The 24,218-nt window shown below is 44.2% G+C and overlaps 1 protein-coding gene across 1 annotated transcript in view; it reads right to left on the bottom strand.

The window, feature by feature from the left end:
* Positions 1–6,112: 6,112 nt before the first annotated feature.
* LOC140721656 (uncharacterized) overlaps positions 6,113–24,218 on the bottom strand; it is a 39,804-nt gene continuing 21,698 nt past the window's right edge. Inside the window, 3 exon segments of the mRNA XM_073036459.1 lie at positions 6,113–7,322; positions 18,073–18,188; positions 24,070–24,164. Of these exon segments, the coding sequence (XP_072892560.1) occupies positions 6,306–7,322; positions 18,073–18,188; positions 24,070–24,164 (1,228 nt within the window). The 3' untranslated portion in view covers positions 6,113–6,305.

Below are 24,218 nucleotides of genomic sequence, written 5' to 3'. Positions count from 1 at the left end.
ACCCAGAGGCGAGTAGGTCAGACACGGAATCAGGAATTGAATTGAATTGACTTTATTTCTTACATCCATGAAGAGTAAAAATCTTTACGTTATGTCTCCATCGAAATGTGCAACGTGCAAACATAGTAATTTATAATAGTTTATAATAAATAAAACCGACAATGTAATATAGAGTACACTCAAATCAGTGTCGGTTCATCAGTCTGATGTCCTGGTGAAGAAGCTGTCCCAGAGCCTGTCGGTCCGGCCTTTTATGTTGCGGTACCACTTCCTGGATGGTGGCAGCTGGAATAGTGACAGTGATGTGATTTCCTGTGTCACGGGTACAGACTGTCGACTCAAGTGAGGAGTTTGTGTGGAGATGCAGCTTCCCCGGAGGTGGAGGAAAGACGACACACCAACAGGTGGAACCAGCTGTGGGAAGACATGGTTTGTCAGGTCTGATGATGAGCTGAATGTACCATCACCTTCAGACTGAATCAGAAAACTATTCTGGGGGTATTTGAAATGTCAGAAGCAGGGGCAGGCGTTGTGCCTCCATCAGACCCTCAGTGAGATGGTTCAAGTTACAATGTGCAGGGATGAAAGCACAGTGTTTGGGGGCAGATTTCGTCACTGATTCTGTCACAGTGAGAGGGTTAGTTTTGCTGTAAGGAAGCAATATTAATGGAAGAAGACACAGGAACTTCATCAATTGCCAGTTATTCAGCAGAAGTGACCAATCTATGTTACCTTGAGAGAAACAGATACTTGCAGTGGCGACAAAGGGGTGCAGTCTGGTTTATTTCAGGTTGGACAGGGGTGTGGAGTTTTGAAATCAATCCCTTGAGGTGCCACCATCGTTAATTTAGTGTGTCCAGAGTGGAGGGTCACACAGCACTAAAACAGGCCTTTGGCCGGCCATACCTGTTCTGACCATCCACTCACTGTCTACACTGGTCCCATTTATCAGCACTTGGTTCATAGCTGACTGTATCTCGGCAGTTTCAATGCCCATCCACTTTGTAAATATTGTGCAGGGACCTGCCTCCATCACCACCTCGGGCAGTGTGTTCCAGATTTCAGTTATCCTCTGAGTGAAAAATCTCTTCCTCAGATCCCTCTAAACCTCTTCATCCTCTTCTTAAATCTGTGCTCTCTGATCTGTGACACGTCTGTCCCAGGATCGAGGCCGATATGGGCATCAGTGAGGCCTTTGATAACGTTCACATGGTAAGTTGCTGTGGAAAGGTAGATCACATGGGATCCAGGGACAGCTGGATGCACAGTTGGCTTGATGGTAGGAAGCAGAGAGTGATGGTGGGAGGCTGTTTATTGGACTCAAGGCCCAGCCTAGTGAGGTTCCCCAGGGTTACAGCCACTGCTTTCATTGTTCATTGATATTTAATTACATTTGCATTTGCACAGTTTGTTGAATTCTATACTCTACTCGATCTTTCATTGTGTCATCCTGTTACTATTCTATAGATTTGCCAAGTGTTCCTGTAGGAAAAAGAATCTCAGGGTCGTATGTGGTGACAAATTTGTACTCTGATAATAAAATGTACTTTGAACTTTGAACATTGCTACTTGTCATCTAGATCAAAAATTAGGTTGAGAACGTACAGGGCATGGATAGTAGGTTTACAGCCAGTAAGTTCAAACAATTAGTTTTTCTGAAAGATATTAATTATAAATTCTCCGCTGTTTCCCTCTCCGCACTTGACCACCCCCTGCCCTTACTGTCTGCCCTCTCACCCTGACAGTAGACATAAGTTCAGGGTGAAAGTGAATTATTTTCAGGGAACCTGAAGGGGAATTCTTCACTCAGAGTTTGGTCAGAGTGGAATGAGCTGCCAGTGGAAGTGTTGGATGTGGGTTTGATTTAGACACGAAAGAGAAATTTGAGTGAGGACATGGATGGGATGTGTATGGAGGCTCTGGGGCATATAGTTGGAACCAGGCAGTAACAACAAAAAAACAGGTCGGCATTGACTAGAAGGGCCGAAGGGCCTGTTTTGGCACTGCTGGGCTCTGTGACTCTTATAATATTCTGATCTGTAATTTCTACTGTCAATGTTTTGCTGCTAATGACTGAACCCAGAAATTCACAAAAACGAATTGAAAGACACTTAGCTGGATACAGAAAGTGCTTACACGCTATGAAACTCGCTAAAGTGGGTGTTACTAAGTACTGACCATGAGGGTTCCCAAACATTTGCTTCTGGCCCTTTTCCTTTATTGTTATTTTGAAACTGTAAAAGATGGAAATAAGAAAAGCAATCTTGCTTAAACCATTAAAGAGATGTGTCATCTTTAACTTTATGCCTTTTGGAAATCAGGTCATCTTTTACTCACTTAACTATTCACAGTAACAGAAACTTTGACCAGGGGTGCCCAAAGTTCAGCATGCCACTGTATATATCCTGTGCCTTCCGAATTACTTCCAGAAATTCCAGCCATTGCTGCTCTATTTTCATCCTTGCCTGTGTTCTTCTCAAATCAATGTTGACCATTTTTTCTCTCAAGTCTCTCTAATTCTCTGAATACCACATCTGACTTTAACTTCTCCTTCTCTTATGTCAGGGTAAATTTGATCACATTAAGATCACTAAGTGTTCTTTGAACTTAAGTGCCCTGATAATTTCCAGATCATTACAACACCCAATCCAGAATAGCTGATCCCCAAGTGGGCTCAACCACGAGCTGCTCTAAAAAGCATCCTGTGGGCATTCTAGGAATTCCTCCTCTTGAGACCAACACCATCCTAATGTTCCTAATCACCTGCATGACAGTCCCCCATGACTATTGTAACATTGCCCTTTTGGCACGCATTTTCTATCTCCCATTGTAATTTGTGGACCACATACTTACTACTGTTCGGAGGTCTCTATACAATTCCCATCAGGGATTTTTTTTTTTACATTTGCAGTTCCTTTATTCTACCCACAGATTCTACACCTGCCAACACTATGCCACCTCTTTCTAATGATTTTATTTAATATTTTACCAACACAGCCACACAACCCCACTACCAGCTTGTTCTTTTAAGTGTTACGAACGTGCCACAACTCTGAGGGGCCGAAGGGTACAAAGTAGCCCCCTCCTTTTTTGAGAATCGCAAGATCGCTATTAATTCGGGTCTGGGACCCAGGAAATGGGAGAGAGACACGCAGAATCCTCAATGTTTGGAATGTGTCCTGGGCCTCCGAGAGCCAAAGCCACGGATAACGGCCATTGTCTCTTGGAGACGGAAGTGTGTATTGAGTACTGTACTATTCATTGAAGCCCTCAGGGAATGACAGAGTGGGCTGGTTGAGGGATTGCACCATCCCAACCTGATTGACATCTGAGACCCCGTGAGTAAGGATAAAAGAGGGTCTGGGGAACAACCCCTTTAGACGCACCAGGAGAAACGCTAGAAATCCCGTGACAGTGTTTAATAGTGACAGCCGGTGGGGCTCGCATGCGTCCTTTTCACTTGATGGGAATTGGCGGGCTTCCACGGAACGGCTTAGCTAAAAGGACCGACTAGAAAAAAACGGAACTCTCAAAGGATCGACATCATAAAAAGGAAAAGCTGGCAAATTTAAAACATCTGTCTCTCTTGACTCCAACCAACGGCTGCAGCCTGAATGAGCTGAGTGACTTTTATATTTCCATCGGACAATACATTAGCCCCTAGACAACGATAGAGCTTATTTCTTATTGATTATTATTATACCCGCACTTTTAGAGTTAGTATTGATGACGTATATTATCTATATGTTTGCATTGATATTATTTTTGTGTATTTTTACCAATAAATACTGTTAAAAATAGTACCATCAGACTTCAATGGACCTCTCTATCTTTGCTGCTAAGTGACCCAGTTACGGGGTTCGTAACATAAGAAACATATAATTATCTGTGAAACAAGAGGACCCGCAGATGCTGGAAATCTAGAGAACTACACACAAAGTGTTGGAGGAGCTCAGCATGTTAGGCAGCATCTATGGATGGGAATCGACAAATCGGGCCAAGACCCTTTATCGAGACTCTTGATACCCAAATATCTGGAATACCAACATGCGAAGACAATAGAAAGTAGTGCGAAATAGGGAAAGCCTTTGACAGAATGTAGTTCAAGACTTAAAAATTCTGCCAAACAGAGCTCAATAGTTAACAAATACAACAAAGGCAATAAACACTTTCAACAATACCGACATTGACATTTTTTAATAAAAATATTTTGGTCCCATTTCAATCAGTAGAATTTACAAAGATAAATAAGAACTTTAGAAAAGTCTATTCACACTCAGATACGAGTGAATCTGCAGATGCTGGAAATAAATAAAAACACAAAATGCTGGCAGAACTCAGCAGGCCAGACAGCATCTATGGGAGGAGGTAGTGACGATGTTTCGGGCTGAAACCCTTCATCAGGAGTGACACATTTAGATTAACACTACCTTGGATACAAGGAGGAAGAGGAACAACACACATGAAAAAAATCAGACAACAGTCAGATAAAACTTCTAAGTATATATTTTCATCAAAAATGAAGAGGATTCAGCACTCCATGTGTGTATATGCAATCGTGATAAGAAATACAGACCAGAAAACTTAAATGAGAGGCCAAACCAGAAAAATAAATCATCACTCTGGAAGAAAACATTAACCAGTGGAATGAGTATGACCCTCCATGGGAGACATCTCAACGATCTGAGCAGATGAGATGGTGACAAGGAAGCACCGAGCACCTGACTGAGAGTTGGAGACCTCATCCCAGAAACCCAGGGGTTCCTTTCAGAAATACAGGACAAGGTGTTTAACAAAAGGGAAAAAAAACGAAAATACATGAAATACAAACAAACAAGGCAGTAAGTACAGTAAATGCCAAGAGAAACCCGACACAATTCAACACATTCCAGGATCCTGCAGCAGTTTAACTCAATCTGATTACTTACAAAGGTACAATCAAGTGGCAAATACCATTCACCAAAACATTGTTTAAAAATAAAAACTCATGAATGCCCTCCATAACTGAATGAAGGCACCATAAATTCAAGCCTGACCCAGTTTTAGAGTCAAGATCTTACAAATTATATGATAATCAATACATTATTTCAAATAGGACAGTCCATAATAACCATCCGGATATCATATTGCAGGATAAACAAACAGGAACAACTCCCTCAATAGACAAAACCATTCCCTACACACACATGTTCCTCAACCTGTGGAGAACCTCACCACAGGCATTGTTTGTGTCATCAGTCAGACAATCAACTGATTGTCTCTGTCAATCAGCTTCCAGATGTTACTATGACATTTGTTGCCACGCCCCGCTGCTGATACCCTTCTCCTCATCATACGTTCGTACCCCGACCATTGCCCAGAGCCCCAAACTCTGCCCTGTGCAGACCCACCTCTGGTGTCTGACCCTACTCCGTTGAACATCCAACTGATGATTTCCCATTCTGCCTTCACTTCAGTCTTTTGAGGACAGTGATGTTCTCTAACAACCCTTTAGAAGCAGGGAAAATGACCCATAATGTGGAAATTAGTCGTGATTAAGGAGGTTAACTACCAATGGTATTCTTCCTCAGCCCAGAGATTTGAGGGGGGAAGAACATCACAGACAGAACTGCAATCAGCTCGACTTCTTCAGTCTACAGAAAATTCAAGGGAAACCTCTTCACCCACAGATGATGACTGTTTGTACCCATCACCAGAGGGAGAGTGAGAGATGAACAAAAGGGGAGGATTTAAATAGACTGTCATGGGACTGAATCACTGGCAGGCTCCAGCTGGGCTGAGTTGACTCTCTACTGTACACTAGGTGTGTTATAAATGCACTAAGTACCGGAGACAGAGTTTAAAATAGAACTGATTTATTTGTCTCAGATCCAGTCCCATTAAAGGTGAATGTGCAGCAGAAGGAACTCCTCCCATGCCCAGTGACCAGGGTGCAGAACTGGGTGTGGTGTGCATCAGCAATAATTGCAGAGTTCAGCACCGACAGTCACTCTCAAAATTGCATTCCACAACGGTGATGGACAAATATCCAGCATGCAGCTTATTGAAACTTACTCCCCAGTGTGAACCCAGTACTGTGTCACAAGGTTAGATTACTGAGTGAATCCCTTCTCACATTCACAGCAGGTGAACGGCCTCTCCCCAGTGTGAACTCAATGATGCACATTTGATGGAGATGGATGAGAAAAACTCTTCCCAATGTCTGAGCAGGTGATCGGCCTTTACCCAAAGTGAACTTGCTGGTGTCTTTGTAGATTGGATGACTGAGTGAATCCCTTCCCACGTTCTGAGCAGGTTAACGGTCTCTACCCACTGTGAACTCGCTGGTGTGCCAGCAGATGAGATGACCGAGTGTATCCCTTCCCACATTCACAGCAGGTGAACGGCCTCTCTCCAGTGTGAACTCGCTGGTGTGCCAATAGTGAGGATGACCGAGTGAATCCCTTCCCACAGTCTGAGCAGGTGAACGGCTTCACCCCAGTGTGAACTCGCTGGTGTCTATGAAGGTTGGATGATTGATGGAACCCCTTCCCACAGACTGAGCAGGTGAATGGTCTCTCCCCAGTGTGAACACGCTGATGTATCTGTAGATCAGATGACCGAGCAAATCCCCTCCCACATTCACAGCAGGTGAATGGCCTCTCCCCGGTGTGAACTCGCTCGTGTGTCAGTAGATCAGATGACCGAGTGAATCCCTTTCCACAGTCTGAGCAGGTGAATGGCCTCTCCCCACTGTGAACTGACTGGTGTGCCAGTAGTTTGGATAACTGTGTGAATCCCTTCCCACATTCTGAGCAGGTGAACCGCCACTCTCCAGTGTGAACTGACTGGTGTCTCTGTAGGTAGGATGACTGTGTGAATTCCTTCCCACAGTCTGAGCAGGTGAAAGGCTTCTCCCCAGTGTGAACTTGCTGGTGTCTCTGTAGGTGGGATGACTGAGTGAATCTCTTCCCACAGACAGAGCAGGTGAACGGCCTCTCCCTGGTGTGAACTGACTGGTGTCTCTGTAGGGTGGAAGAGCGAATGAATCTCTTCCCACAATCTGAGCAGGTGAAATCCCTCTCTGCAGTGTGAACTAACTGATGTCGCAGTAGGTGAGATGACCGAGTGAATCCCTTCCCACAGTCTGAGCAGGTGAATGGCCTCTCCCCGGTGTGAACTCGTTGATGTACCTTCAATTCAGATGATGCAGTGAATCTCTTCCCACAGTCCGAGCAGGTGAACAGCTGCTCACCGGTGTGAACTCGTTGGTGAGCCATTAGGTCAGATGACCGAGAGAATCTTTCCCCACAAATTCAGCAGATGACCAGCCTCTGCCCAGTGTGAACTGACTGGTGTGTCCACAGGTGAGATGACCGACTGAATCCCTTCACACACACAGAACAGGTGAATGGCCTTGTCCCAGTGTGAACTTGCTGATGTACCTTCATTTGAGATGACCGAGTGAATCAATTCCCACTGTCTGAGCAGGTGAATGGCCTCTCCCCTTGTAAAATAACAGGCATGGCGGTCGGTCAGATGACTGAGTCAATCCCTCCCCACAGTCTGAGCAGGAAGGATGGTTGATTGAATCCCTTGTTCCACTGCTTAAATATCTAGACAGAGACAGCGAAACTGGTGTGTTGTGTTTGAGATTCCCGTAGACAAATTCCTTGTCATTTTTAACCTGTAAAAAAATTTACAAAATCCATCAATGGGTGAAGTACAACATTTCAGATGAGATCATTTTAGTTGCTCACGTGTGATCGGATAATCACACTGTTACAGTGAAGCTCAACCCAAGCTGGAGAGAGAAGTCATCTTCTAACTGGGCACAATGCTGGTATCTGGAATGACCATCGAACTCTCTGATGCCCTTCCTGTCTATAAGATTGGGGCATTTTTTGCAATCTCCAATCTGTGACCTGGCTCAGTTTGACTCTCCCCATTGGTATTATTCCCTGTTCCCACTGAGCTGCATGGGTGCCTGGCCCCACAGTAACTGAAACACTCTCACACAAATAGCCTTGTCAAAGTGCAGCTGGGATTTTTTTCATGTACTGTTAATTTAAAGTGCCACAGTTTTAACGCCATGTAAATATGTCCTACTCAGATGTATGGTTGGTCTGAACAGCTGTTAAAAGGAATTACAGCAAATATTAGTATTATTTCAGGTTCTTGTAACAGTCATAGAAAGGTACAACACAGAAACAGACTTTTTGGCCCATCCAGTTTATACTGAACTATTTAAACTGCCCACTCCCGTACACCTGCCATCCAGGTACCTATACAAACCTCTTAAATTTTGAAATCGAGCTTGCATGCACCAGTTGGCTCATTCCACACCCGGATGATAGTCTGCGTGAAGAAGTTTCCCCTCATGTTCCCCTTAACGTTTCACCTTTCACCCTTAACCCATGGCCTCTAGTTGTAGTCCCACCCCATCTCAGTGGTAAAAGCCAGCTGGATTTACCCTATCTATACCCCTCATAATTTTGGTAAACCTTTATCAAATCTCCCCTCAATCTTCTCCGTTTCAAGGAATAAAGCACAGACCTGTTCAATCGCTCCTTATAACCCAAGTCCTCCAGACCTGGCAACATCCTTCTGAATTTTCTCTGAACTCTTTCAACCTCTTTTACACCTTCCTGTAGATTGGTGACCAAAACTGCACACAATACTCCAAATTAGGCCTCACCAATGACAACATAACATCCATCTACTGTACTCAGTACTTTGGTTTATGAAGGCCAATGTGGCAAAATCTTTCTTTCTATTCCCATTGAACTGTGACACCATTTTCAATGAATTATGGACCTGTATTCCCAAATCACTTTCATCTCGAGCACTCCTCAGAGCCCTACCAGTCACTGTGTAAGACATAGGTCCTACTAAATACAACACTTCCCTCTTGTCTCCATTAAATTCCATTTTCCGTTTCTCAACCCATTTTTCCAGCTGGTCCAGATCACACTGCAAGCCATGACAGTCTTCCTCGCCGTCCACTACACCCCAATCTTGGTTTCATCCACAAATTTACTGATCCAGTTAACCACACTATCATCCAGATTACTGATATAGATGACAAACAACAACAGATCCAGCACTGATCCCTGTGGCACACCACTAGTCACAGGCCTCCAGTCAGAGAGGCAACCATCTGCTACCACACTCTGGCTTCTTCCAAAGACAGTGTCTCATCCAATTTACTGTCTTATCTTGAATGCTGAGTAACTGAACCTTTCTGACCCACCCCCATATAAGACTTTGTCAAGTGCCTTGCTAAAGTCCATGTAGACAACATCCACCACCTTGTCTTCATCCACTTTCCAGATAACTTCCTCGAGAGACTCTATAAGATTGGTTAGACATGACCTACCATGCACAACGCCATGCTGCCTATCCTTACTCAATCCACATCTATCCAAATATTTATATATCCAGTTCCTGCGCATATGTCCCAATAACTTTCCTATTACTGATGTCAAGTTCACCAATGTACAATTTTCTCATTTATTTTTAGAGCTTTTCTGGAACAGCAGAACAACATTGGCTGTCCTCCAATCCTCCAGTACCTCACCTGTCACTAAGGATGATTCAAATATCTGTGCTTGAGCCCTGACAATTTCTGAACTTGTCTTCCACAGAGTCCCAGGGAACAACTTGTCAGACCCTGGGGATTTATCCATGGTAATTTGCCTTAGGACAACAAACATCTCCACCTCTGTAATCTGTACAGGGTCCATGGAGTTGATGCTGGTTTGCCTCACTTCTATAGACTGTGTCCATCTCCTGAGTAAATACAAATGCAAAAAAATTGAAAACCTCCCCCATATATTTTGTCTCTTCATATGGATTACCATTCTGAACGTCCAGAGGATTATATTTTTTTCCCTTGCAATCTTTTTGCTCTTAACATATTTGCAAAATCCCCCCGGATTCTCCTTCACCTTGTCTGCTGGGACAACCTCATACCTTCTTTTATTTCTTTCATAAGTGTTCACTTGAATTTCCCGTACTTCATAAGTACCCCATTTGTTCCTATTTGCCTGTACCTGGTATACACCTCCTTTTTATTGATCTGGGATAGGAAAGCCAAAGGGGTGTTAATGATGCTTGGTGGGAGGTGGGGGTAGGGGGTGGGTGTTTAAACTAAAGTTGCAGGGGGAATGGATGCCTGAATAACAGAACAGATAGTGGAGGTGTTGTGGAGACAGGTGTTGCTCAAACCTCAGACAAAGTCAGGAATGAAAAACATTGAGCATGGTGCAATGAATATGCTGAACCCTGTATATTTCAATACAAGGAGCATTGTAGGAAAGGTGGATGTGTTCAGGGAATGGATCAACATAGGAATTATGACACTAGGATCTGGCAGCTGTGGACTGGGACAGGCTGCTTTATGGCAAAGGTGTGCTTGGTAAATGGGAGTCCTTCAAAGTGAAATTTTGAAAGTACAAAGTGGGTATGTGCTTGTCAGAATAAAAGGTAAAGAAAGAAACTGTAGGGAACCTTGGATTTCAAGAGATATTGAGAGCCTGGTGAAGCACAAATTGGAGTTGCATAACAGGGATATCAGGTAGGTTTTTAAGGAGTTTAAGGAATGCAAGAGAACACATAAGAAATAAATCAGGATGGATAAAAGAAGGCATGAATGAGGTTGCCCTCACAGAAAAGATGAAGGATAATCCTCAGGGATTCCAGAGATAGATTAAGACCCAAGAGATTGCAAGACACAAAGTTGGTCCTCTGGAAGACCAGAATGGCAATCCACGTGTGGAACCAAAGCAGATGGGGGAGATGTTAAATATCTTTTTCATCTCTGTTTACTCAGGAGATGGACACAGGGTCTATGTGAGTGTGGGAAAGTGGCATTAAAATCGTGGACCCTGTACAGATAAAAGGAGATGTTTGCTTTCCTTAGGCAGATTAGGGTGGATAAATCTCCAAAGCATGACAAGGTGCTCCCTCGGAACCTATGGGAGGCAAGTGCAGAAATTGTTGGGGCCCTAGCAGAGACAATTAAATCATCCTTGGTGACAGGGGGAGGTACCAAAGGACTGAAGAACAGACAATGATTTTTCGCTGTTTAACATAGAACATAGAAGTCTACAACGTATTACAATGAATGACACAAGGCAAAGAGTGGTTGTGGATGGGTCATATTCTGCATGGAGGTCGGTGACCAGTGGAGTAACTCAGGTATCTGTTTGGACTCTTACTCTTAGTGATTTTTATAAATGACCTGGATGATGAAGTGGAGGGATGGGTTAGTAAGTTTGCTGATGACACAAAGGTGGGAGGTGTTGTGGATAGTGTGGAGGGCTGTCAGAGGTTACAGCGGGACATTGATAGGATGCACACTGGGCCGAGAAGTGGTAGATGGAGTTCAATCCAGAAATGTGTTAAGTGGTTCATTTTTTCAGGTCGAATATGATGGCAGGATATAGTATTAATGGTAAGACTCTTGGCAGTGTGGAGGATCAGAGGGATCTTGGGGTCCGAGTCCATAGGACGCTCAAAGCAGCTGCACAGGTTGTCTCTGTGGTTAAGAAGGCATATGGTGTATTGGCCTTCATCAATCGTGGGATTGAATTTAGGAGCCGAGAGGTAATGTTACAGCTATATAGGACTCTGGTCAGACCCTACTTGGAGTACTGTGCTCAGTTCTGGTCACCTCACTACAGGAAGGATGTGGAAACCATAGAAAGGGTGCAGAGGAGATTTACAAGGTTGTTGCCTGGATTGGAGAGCATGCCTTATGAGAATTGGTTTAGTGAACTCGGCCTTTTCTCCTTGGAGCGAAGATGACCTAATAGAGGTGTATAAGATGATGAGAGGCATTGATCGTGTGGATAGTCAGAGGCTTTTTTCCCAGGGCTGAAATGGTTGCCACAAGAGGACATAGGTTTAAGGTTCTGGGGAGTAGGTACAGAGGAGATATCAGGGGTAATTTTTTTACTCAGAGAGTAGTGACTGCGTGGAATGGGCTGACGACAACAGTGGTGGAGACAGATATGATAGGGTCTTTTAAGAGGCTTTTAGATTGGTACATGGAGCTTAGTAAAATAGAGGGCTATAGCTAAGCCTAAGAATTTCTAAGGGAGGGACATGTACAGCACAACTTTGTGGGCCAAGGGGTCTGTATTGTGCTGTAGGTTTTCTATGTTTCGCTGTTTAACATAGAACAGAGAAATCTACAACATATTACAGGCCCTTCAGCCCACAAAGTTGTGCCGACCATGTAACCTACTCTGGAAACTGCCTGGAATTTCCCCAACGCACAGCCCTCAATTTTTCTAAGCTCCATGTACCTGTCTAAGAGCCTGTTAAAAGAACCTATTGTATCCAACTCCACCACCGACGCTGGCAGTGCATTCCACTCTGTGTGTGGAAAAACTTACCCCTGACATCCCCTTGGCACACATTTTCAAGCAACCTAAAACTCTGTCCCCTTCAGCCCTGGGAAAAAGCCTCTGCCTATCCACATGATCAATGCCCCTCATCATCTTATGCACCTAAACAAGGCTCTAAATGTAAATAAGGAAATTATACAGTGCTTTGAGGATTTGTTAGAGGCATAGAATATTATGAGGGTATACATAGGGTAAATACAAGCAGGCTTTTTGCACTGAGGTTGGGTAGGATGACAACCAGAGGTCATTGGTAAGTGGGGAAAGTGAAAAGTCACGGGGAACATGTGGAAAATCTCTTCACTGAAATGGTCGTGACAGCACAAGTGGTTCCTGCCAGCTCAATTTCACTATTTAAGAGGAGTTTGGATAGGTAACTGGACGGTAAGGGTACGGAGGGCTGTGGTCCCGGTGCAGGACGTTGCATTAGAGATTTAAAATATTTTCAGCACTTTCTGGATGGGCCGAATGGCCTGTTTCACGGAACTTCTCCATGTCCCTATGACAGAGAAACTGGCCAAACTTGATTGGAAGGGGAAACTGGTAAGAATAACGGGTGGCTGGAGTTTCTGGGAGCTATTCGGGAGCTGAGTGATCGATACATCCCAATCTTTAAAGACTTTATCAGTCATGGAAGGGATAAAAAAATAATTAAGGAGAATGGGAGATGATAATGAAAAATTCGCTAAACCAAAAAATTTTCTAAATTGAGACCATATCCTTAAAGTTTGCTTAACAATTATGTTATCTGTTGTTTTATTTGCTGAAAAAGAAGAATATGATCCAAGAAGAGAGACAATAGAGGAATTTTTTACAGAATTAACTTCTAAAGAAACCCATGATGGGCAATCTTTATGATAAATATAATAGGACCAGAAAGTAATATTCCTTATATTAGCAGCCCAATAGTAAAACCTAAAGTTGGGTAGGGCTAATCCACCCATCTTTTTATATCTTTGTAAATAAACTTTACTTAAACGAGCTTGTTTATTATTCCAAATATAAGAGGTTAAAACCGCATCTAAAGAATCAAAGTAAGTCTTAGGAACAAAAATAGGTAAGGCCTGAAAAAGATATAAAAAATTTAGGAAGGATCTTCATTTTAATCAAATTAATTCGGCCAATTAGGAATAAAGAAAGCGTCTTTTTCACATAATTCAATGAGGGGTTTAAGTTTTCTTTGAATAAATTCTTGAAGTTTTTAGTAATTGTTACACCTCGATATGTAAATTGACTTGTAACAACTTTAAACGGAAATTTGGCATTTGATGATATTAGGTCATTTAAAGGAAATAACTCACTTTTATGTAGGTGCAGCTTATATCCTTGAAAAGAACTAAACTGGGAAATTAAAGAAAGAACTAAAGGTAAAGAAGTTTCAGTGCTAGAGATAAAAAGTAAAATATCATCAGCGTATAATGAAATTTTATGAGACATACCTTCCCTTAGTATACCAGAAATGTCCTTAGATTCTCGAAGTGCTATTGCTAAGGGTTCTACAGCTAAAGCAAAAAGTAAAGGACAAAGAGGACATCCTTGTCTAGTTCCCCGCTGTAATTTAAAGGTCTTAGAAATTTGGGAGTTAGTAATAACCTGAGCGGTAGGAGACAAGTAGATTAATTTAACCCAACGAATAAAATTAGGACCAAAATTAAACTTTTCTAAGGTCTGAAAAAGATAATTCCACTCAATCCTGTCAAAGACTTTTTCTGCATCCAAGGATAATATACACTCTGGAATTTTTTTGGATGGTGAGTATATAACATTCAATAACCGACGTATATTAAAATGTGAGTAACGATTTTTAATAAATCCTGTCTGGGCATGTGATAATATTTTCAAGTCTTCGAGTTAAGATTTTGGATAAAATTTTTGCATCAACATTTAATAAAGAAATTGGTCCTTATTAAGAACATCCAGCTGGATTTTCATTTTTTTTTTAAGAATAAGAGAAATAAAAGCTTCATAGAAAGATTGTGGGAGTTTACCTGATTTAAAGGACTCTGATAAAACAGAGGACAAAAATAAGGTGTAAGTAACATAGTGAAAGTTTTATAAAACTCCCCAGGAAAGCCATCAGGTCCTGGGGTCTTACCAGAATGTAAAGCACGTATAGCCTCAGCCACTTCCAAAGAAGTGGAAGCATTGGACAGGTGGGAGGACACAACCATGGCAGAAATGAGAAGCCAAAGCCAATACAAAAGCCAAAGAGAGGGCAAATAATAGAACAACAACTATTGGAAAGTTTTTAGAAACCAACAGAAGACAACTGAAAAAAGATCAGGTATGCTCAGGGCATTGAATTATGATTTGTAGTCATTACTGAGTCTTGGTTGCACCTAATGATCTGAGACATTTAGAGGAATAAAATATCCGGGGCCTCAATATTTCTTGAATATCTTCTACGAGTCTGTGATTGCCAGTGCTATCATGTTTGCTGTTGTCTGCTGGAGGGAACAGGCTGAGGGTAGCAGACACCAACAGAATCAACAAACTCATTCGCAAGGCCAGTGAAGGAAGTCATTCCTGCCTGTGGCCATCAAACTTTACAACTCCTCCCTCGGAGTGTCAGACACACTGAGCCAATAGGCTGGTCCTGGACTCATTTCCACTTGGCATGATTTACTTATTAATATTTAATTATTTCTGGTTTTACTTTGCTATATGTCTACTCTATTCTCGGTTGGTGCAACTGTAACAAAACCCAATTTCCGTTGGGATCAATAAAGTATGTTTGTCTGTCTGTCTGAAAAACGATATTCCCTGCACCAGTTAGCTTTCAACTTTTAACTTGGCAAGCTCATACAAACTCCACACCTTGAAAATTCCACTGCTGAAGGACGCCCATTTCCCAAGTACTCCTTCCACAGAAAACATCCTGTCCCAGTCCACACTTCTTAGACCCGTTCTGATACCATCAAAATTGACCTTGCTCCAATTTAGAATTTTAGCCTGTGTTCCAGACCTCTCTTTTTCTATATTTACTTGGAATCTCATGGCATTATGATCACTAGATACAAAGTGTTCCCATACGCTAATTGCTGTCACTAGCCCTGGATCATTCCCTAATAGCTTATGGCAAACTTCTATGCTGGGAATTCTAGGTGCTGATTAAGGACACATTTGACAAATTCTACCCTAGCTAGTCCTTTTACAGTATGGGAGTCCCAGTCAATATTTGTTAAGTTAAAATTGCTTACCATGTCAAAATTTGTTTCTTGGCACCGTCTGCAATCTCTCTACACATTTGTTTCTCTAAATCCCTCAGAATGTTACATGCAACCAAGTCCCAGTAATGGCGACAATATCATAATTCCCTGTCCTGAGCACATCTGGCTTTCCTACGATGCTTCTTGCATTGTGATATACACAGCTCAGCACATTCATCACACCATGCTCAACCATTTGATTGCTGACTCTATCTGAGGTCTGAACAACATCTGACTGGTGTCCAGAAAGCAACCTCTCCCTCAATGTCACAAAAACAAGGGAACTGGTTGTGGATGACAGAATGAATGGAGACAGGCTAACCCCTCTTGGCATCAATGGATCTGGGGTTGAGAGGGTGAACAGCTTTAAGTTCCTTGGCATAAACATCACCGAGGGTCTCATGTGGTCTGTACATACTGGCTGTGTGGTACGTGACTGTGAGCCTCTTTCACCTCAGAGGGTTTGGTATGGAGTCCCATATCCTAAGAACATTCTACTGGGGCACAATTGAGAGCATCCTGTCTGCCTGCTATAGTAACTGTACTTCCCTCAATCACAGGACTCTGCAGAGAGTGGTACGGACAGCCCAGCACATCTGTGGATGTGGATTTCCCACTGTTCAGACATTTACAAAGACAGGTGTGCATAAAGGCCCGAAGGATCACTGGGGTCACGAGTCGCCCCAACTACAAACTGTTCCATCTGAGAAACGGTACCACAGCATAAAAACCAGCTTCAACAGGCTCCAAGTCAGCTCCTTCCACCAAGTTATCAGACTGATTAGTTTATGCTGATACAATTGTATTGACTGTCCTTACTATAATTACTATATATTACACATTGCACATTTAGATGGAGAAGTAATGTACAGATTTCCACTCCCCATGTATATGAAGGATATAAATCAATTCAATACTCCCTCTCCACTATCTGTTCTGGCACTCTGACTCCAATCCCCCTGCAACTTTAGATTAATCACACAACCCACCCCACCACACACTAACACTAGCAAGCCTTACCACGAGGATATTAGACCTCTGCTGGTTTTAATTCCCTAACAAACAAATCCTTTATCAGCCCTTTGACATTCCTCTGCGAGGTAATCCCCCCTTACCGTTTTTAATGTGGTCTACCTGTTGTTGTTTGGGATAGCCAGAACAGTTCTCTGTGATGGCTATTTAACCTCATTCACCTTCCTAACTCTCAACCAGTTTCCTGTGTCCTGCACCTTGGGTTCAACTCACCTCTCTTCATGTCTTATCTAAAACCTCCTTTGACTTCCAGATGATCTGGATTTCATAGATTTCCAGCTCCAGCTCCCTAATGTGCAGGGCTACAAACTACAGCTGGATGCACATCTTGTAGGTGAGGGTGTCAAGGACACTGGAGGTCTCCCCACCTTCCCACCAATGTCCCCTCTAATTTGTAATGACCAGTGTGCCAAAAAATCTCGTGCTGTGCAATTTTTACCCAGTGACGACAACATGTGCACACTGAATTTTAAATAGAGAGGTACTTATTTTAACAGCTAGCAAATACTGTCAATAAGAACTTTGATATCCTCTGGGTTTGATCAAATTCATCTGCACTCTCATATAACCTCAGTAGCAGGCCTGTAGCGGATAATGAAGGATTTTCTCACTCCAGCATTTCCACACCATCCATATCTGATTTGCTTACTAAATATTGATTTAAAAAGTCAGATTTCCAAATATCACTCCATTTCTTCCCACTTGTCAAATTCTCCAGCAACTTTTGCATCACCACAATACACACAGGTAACACCAGTTGCTGTATTGTACATAAATATTTCCCCTGAACCCTCCACCTGACAGTGGCGAACTCAGTGATGGCAATGCCAATGTATATAAAGGGAAGGGCAGTACTCTGTCTCATTGGAGTCTGACACATTTATGATGTGAAAGCTACTTCTTACCCAGGGCAAAGGTGTTTGATATCATTATGTACCCAAACAGAATGGGTCAGAACATGTTCTCACTGGTAGAAAAGTTTAGAACAAGAGGAGGTAGAACAAGCGACACACACAGAATGCTGGAGGAACTCGGCATTGGTACTGTGTTGCATAGATGCTGCCTGGCCTGCTGAGTTCCTCCAGCATTTTGTGTGTGTTGCTTGGATTTTCAATGTCTGCACATTTTCTCTTGTTTGTGATTGGAGGTAGAACAAAGGTGATTTTCTCAACTGGTGATGGAAAAGATTTTGTTCCCTTTCTCCGAGTTCCCAATCCTTGCATTTAGATAGCTGGAGCTCAGCTCTGTCTGAAAGATCCATCGGTTCCCATTCCCTCATCAGCGAGAAGATCCCCGGGGCCCGTGTAGGGATCATGGGGCTGAGAGAGAGGGGGACGAGAGCAGGACGGTCCCGGGATTACGGGTCACGGTGTCCAGAAGTCACAGCAATGGCCCCGAATTCGCTATTGAAAAAATCCAGACCGCGAACCCTCTCTTACCTGGAGTCGGGTTACCGAGGCCTTTGGGTACTGCGAGTCGGGGAGAATCCGCATCCCTGACGCCTGCGCATTCGATCGGTGCTTCAGCGACGGCGAAAATTGGAACGCGGAGCATTCTGGGTAATCACGGTCCCATTAAAAGTTTCTGCAAGCACTGATTCCATGTTCAGACCTCAGATATTCTTTTGTGTAAAAAACTCTGCAGCTCTTTCAAAGCAGAAAGCAGCTCCTATAAACAATGCACTTAATATCAGCAACCTTTCCACGTGTCAAATGCCAAAGCAGAACCTACTTACAAATGCAGATTGAAAAGTCAGAGAGGAAGAAAGGGAGTGAGAGGGAGGGAGATTTGTTCACCGGAAGGAGAATTCGATATTCTTGCCAACAGGTGGTGGGGGGGTGTTACCCGAACGGAATATAAGGTGCAGGTCCTGGACCCTGAGGGTGACCACAGCTTAGCACAAGAGGAGGCGATGGGTTGACACGTCGGGACGGGAATGGGAATCGGAATCTAATTGAAAATGTTTGGACACCGGGAAGTCCCGCTGGGAGCGGATAGTTCAAAGATCAGTTTATTATGAAAGCAGGTATCCATAAACAATTCTCGCGGTTTTTTTTTTCTTCTCCAGACAACCACAAAACAAAGAAAGAGCATGAAAGTCGTTCAGAGAGAAAAATCAAACTCCCACCCCACCCCCGCATCAAAAAGAACGGCATCCCGATCATCAACCCCCAAAACCCACCCCCAAGCACAAAAGGGAACAATAACATTGATCCGACCCCGCAAAATACAACCCTACCCCGCACAACTGCGGAGGAGCTGGTGTCACCAGTGTAGAGGCGGCCGCATCGGGAGCAGCGGACACAATAGGCGACCCCGGAAGATTCACAGGTGAAGTGTCGCCTCACCTGGAAGGATGTTTGGACAACAGAGAGAGTTCGGCCGTCCGGCCCTTTCACTGTGACACCCCGAACTCCACATCAAATCCGTCCAAACGAATCTGGGCGAACTTTAATGACCAATAAATATAATTCCTCTCAGCGATCAGCTGTCTGAATGAATGACTGACTTTAAAGAGGAAGGGGTGTCTATGGTCCATATTGTCAGGGTGTTGAGTTTACCAGGAGACAAAGACTGCAGGGACGAGAGATTTTGTGTTGACTAATACACTGTGTGTGGACCCCGCTGGCAATTCTGGTGTTGTGACCCGAATCGAGACAAACACCACGCTGCCCACTCCACCAACAACACGGCATACCCGTACACATAACCGGGGACTTTACATCTCACAACACTGGATTCAGTGATGAAACCCGTGATTAATGTTGTTGTCCCACTGAAATCATCACAAACGTCCATTCAGGTGTTTTCAAATGGGAGCGCTCTCCCACAGGTGACGTCACATAGGTGAATCCACGCGACTGACGTCACATATGGGCTCCCCACACCGGGATCTGCCCTCACGTGCGCGGTGTCGACGTCACCCCCGCGCTGGAGAGCTCGAGCTTTATCGGTTTAACGGCTGAGCTACCAATCGCGTGACTATCCCCTCCCCCACCGCTAAAAAACAAAGCTTCAAGAGCTTCGCTTTTTCCATTGGTGCGCAGGAATGTCAATCACTGGTTACACCCAATAGCGAAAGCGGACAAGCCGAGAGGGCGTTACCCCGCTGAGTTCGTCTCTCGCTGCGGTGCCGGAGTCTGGACAGAGCGGAACAAATCTCAATGTAAATGTCCGCTTTCTGATTTCTATTTCCTTCCGTGGGATGGTGGGGCGTTTGTGAAGCGTCTCCTGCGGCCGGAGTCTGATGTATCACTGAGAGGTAGGAAGAGACCGCTCGGCCCGTCGGTTTGATGCCGGCTCCCCGTGGTGAGGGAGGGAGAGGGGTATTTTAATGAAAGGATGAAGATGGTGAGAGACGGGTCGGACAGGATGTTTGTCCCGGTGGGGACAGGAGGGACTCATCTGTGGAAATGTCTGAGCCCACGGTGGTGGCGACCAGAGGGATTCACCACATTGGGGGGCAAACACCGGCAGACTGTTGCCCTGCAAGCGGGGCCAATGGTCCGGGCAAAGTGACAATTATTTGGGATTTGTTGAGATTGTACCTGGAATATGGTGTAAAATCCCGCTCCCCATACTAACACGGGTTATACAGACCAAAGAACAAACTGCCGGAGGAACTCAGTGGGTCGGGCAGCATCTGTGGAGGGAAATGGACCGTCAACATTTCGGGCCGAGACCCTCCCTCTGGACTGAGAGTGGACGAGAAATATTCAGAGAAAAGAGCTGAGGGGTGGGGATGGGGCAAGAGCTGGGGAGTGAGAGGCGGATCCAGGTGAGGGGGGAGGTGGGAAGGTGGAAATACTGACGGGGGGAGGTGAGTGCTTGGGGCAACACAGGGCTGCAGAAGATGTAAATTAATTCCATAGAGGATTAACAAAGAGGTTAGAGAGTATTTGTTATAGAGAGTGCAATGAAGATTCACCAGACTGGTCCCTGGAGTGGTGGGTCATCATATGGAGAAAGATCAAATGTGATAAACCTTTCATTTAGAGAATCGAGGTCTGAGAGGTGAACACATTGAAATGTACAACATCATTACCGGTTGACCCAGGGATCCCAGTCATTGCAAAAGGGGATGGACTGTCCCGGACTGAGCTGAGGGGAAATGTCTCCACTCTGAGGGTGGGAAATGTCTGTAAGTCCCCACCACAGAGGGTGGTGAAGACTCGATGATCGTCCTCACATAAAACAGAGGCCGGCAGATGTGTGGAGATTGAAGGGATCGAGGAATGAGGATCGGGCAGAAACATGTGGCTGAAATGGGAGAGCAGCCGTCATCTTGTTGATGGTTAGAGGGGCTGAATGGCCTCCTCCTGCTGTTTCTCACTTGATGTCTCAGTGTTCCTGTCCCGTGAGGCTGGAGGAATGTGAATAGACTGATTTAAATGAAACCTGCACACTTCCTGTTTGGGTCTGAGTTGTGTGTTGTACCAAGCCCATGTGAATCGAGCCCATGACTTTGTGACCAGGGCGGTGGAGGGAAAGGGATGGGGAAGACATGGAGGGAAAAACTAAATATGTATCTGGTGTAAATATGAAATAATGTGGGAAATGCGACGGATGGGTCGGGCAGTGTGTGAGGGCGAGGAGCAGAGTCACTGGTTCAGGTGGGAGACCCTCCACCCGTCACCTGATCCCAGTTACCGCAGATCGTAATGCGAGATTGAGGCCTTTTCCATTTATATGCATTCCTCAGAAAAGGCAACAGATAGATAGATAGATAGATAGATACTTTATTCATCCCCATGGGGAAATTCAACTTTTTTTCCAATGTCCCATACACTTGTTGTAGCAAAACTAATTACATACAATACTTAACTCAGTACAAAATATGATATGCATCTAAATCACTATCTCAAAAAGCATTAATAATAGCTTTTAAAAAGTTCTTAAGTCCTGGCGATAGAATTGTAAAGCCTAATGGCATTGGGGAGTATTGACCTCTTCATCCTGTCTGAGGGGCATTGCATCGATAGTAACCTGTCGCTGAAACTGCTTCTCTGTCTCTGGATGGTGCTATGTAGAGGATGTTCAGAGTTATCCATAATTGACCGTAGCCTACTCAGCGCCCTTCGCTCAGCTACCGATGTTAAACTCTCCAGTACTTTGCCCACGACAGAGCCCGCCTTCCTTACCAGCTTATTAAGACGTGAGGCGTCCCTCTTCTTAATGCTTCCTCCCCAACACGCCACCACAAAGAAGAGGGCGCTCTCCACAACTGACCTATAGAACATCTTCAGCATCTCACTACAGACATTGAATGACGCCAAACTTCTTAGGAAGTACAGTCAACTCTGTGCCTTCCTGCACAAGGCATCTGTGTTGGCAGTCCAGTCTAGCTTCTCGTCTAACTGTACTCCCAGATACTTGTAGGTCTTAACTTGCTCCACACATTCTCCACTAATGATCACTGGCTCCATATGAGGCCTAGATCTCCTAAAGTCCACCACCATCTCCTTGGTCTTGGTGATATTGAGACGCAGGTAGTTTGAGTTGCACCATATCACAGTCCTGTATCAGTTTCCTATACTCCTCCTCCTGTCCATTCCTGACACACCCCACTATGGCCGTGTCATCAGCGAACTTCTGCACATGGCAGGACTCCGAGTTATATTGGAAGTCTGATGTGTACAGGGTGAACAGGACCGGAGAGAGTACGGTTCCCTGCGGCGCTCCTGTGCTGCTGACCACCGTGTCAGACCTACAGTCTCCCAACCGCACATACTGAGATCAATCTGTCAAGTAGTCCACTATCCAATCCACCATGTGAGAGTCTACTCCCATCTCTGTTAGTTTGTGCCTTACGATCTTGGGCTGGATGGTGTTAAAGGCACTAGAGAAGTCAAGGAATGTAATCCTCACAGCACAACTGACCCCCTCTAGGTGAGAGAGTGATTTGTGCAGCAAATACGTGATAGCATCCTCCACTCCCACCTTCTCCTTATACGCAAACTGAAGAAACAGTTAAGTTTCCTTCTGTGGTTCCAAAGCAGAAGCTCAGTCTGCCTAATGTTTCCACACAATTAAAATGGGGATATTGTTTATTCTTATCACGTACTGAGCTACAGTGAAAATCTTGCCTGACGTACCAGCCACACAGATCAATACATTACGACAGTACATTGAGCTGATATACGACAAGACAATAGCTGTAACAAAGCATTATGGCTGCAGAGAAAGTGTAGTGCAGATAGACATATGGTGCAGTGTCATGTCAAGTTACATTGTGAGCTCGAGTCCATTTTATCATACATTTGGCTTATAACCGCAGACAGGAAGTCGACCTTGAGCCTGGTGGTTCACACTTTAAGGCTTTTGTATAACTTCCTTGAAGGGAGAGCAGGTTTGCAGCAAGAATGTCCAGGTTGTGAGGATCTTTGAGTTCATATCCTGCTTTTCTGAGGTAGGGGAAGAGTAGGAGGAGTCCATGGAGGGGAGGCTTGTTTCTCTGATGTTCTCTGTTCTCCAAAGCTCTCTGCAGTTCCTTTCAGTCATAGGCAGAGCAGTAGCCATACGAAGGCGTGAAGTATCAACAAGATGCTCAGAGACCTCGGCCTTCACCCTGTCTTGTGTAGCTGGATCCTGCACTTCCTGTCAGATCGCCAGCAGGTGCTAAGTGTGGACTCCCTCACTTCTGTCTCTCTGACCCTCAGAACACATACCCCTCAGGGTTGTCTCCTTTACTCTGCCTTGTGTAGCTGGATCCTGCACTTCCTGTCAGATCGCCAGCAGGTGGTAAGTGTGGACTCCCTCACTTCTGTCTCTCTGATCCTCAGAACACATACCCCTCAGGGTTGTCTACTTGGCCCCTCCTTTACTCTCTGTGCACCCATGACTTGTGTCGCCACTCACAGCTCCAATCTGCAAATTAAATTTGTTGACGACACTACATTGATTGGCCTAATCTCAAATAATAATTTTCAATCAATTTTCTGACAAGGCTCGGTCCAAACAAACTTTTCGCCCTTCTTCAGGAGATTAGTCAGTGGAAGAGCAATACCAGCAAAGTTCTTACAGAACTTATGATAATATCCAACTGTTCCCTGAAACCATTCAAGAGCCTTGTTACCAGTCAGAATAGAAACTTCAGAAAATTGTCTGGACTTTTGCCTGAACAGGAACCAATTTGCCTTGACCTACAACATTGCCAAGATAGGTCACAGTGACATGGCCAAATTCACTCTTAGGTAAGTTAACTGTACGGTTGGCCTGGGAAAGCCTGTGAAACAGCTTTTCTACTTCAGAGATATGCTCTTCCCAAGTGTCTCTCCCTGTGACTACGTCATTAGTACAGGTAAATGTGTGTTCCAACCCTCGAATTACAGAATCAATCATTCTCTGCAACGTTCCTAGAGCATTTTTCATTCCAAAGGACAAAACATTGTATTCGTACAACCCAGAAGGTGTCACAAACACAGAAATGTCTCTACCTTTGTCCGTCAATGGAACACACCTATACCCTTTCAACAGGTCAATCTTTGTAAGAAATTTAGCTTTTCCAGCCTTATCGATGTAATCATCCAACCTAGGGATAGGATATGCATCTGTTTTTGTTACTGCATTTGCCTTTCCATAATCA

This window comes from Hemitrygon akajei, unplaced genomic scaffold (assembly GCF_048418815.1).
Source record: "Hemitrygon akajei unplaced genomic scaffold, sHemAka1.3 Scf000059, whole genome shotgun sequence".
In the NCBI taxonomy this organism is placed as follows: domain Eukaryota; kingdom Metazoa; phylum Chordata; class Chondrichthyes; order Myliobatiformes; family Dasyatidae; genus Hemitrygon; species Hemitrygon akajei.
Note: the sequence above shows the minus strand (reverse complement) of the source record. Positions and strands in the feature narration are given on the sequence as shown.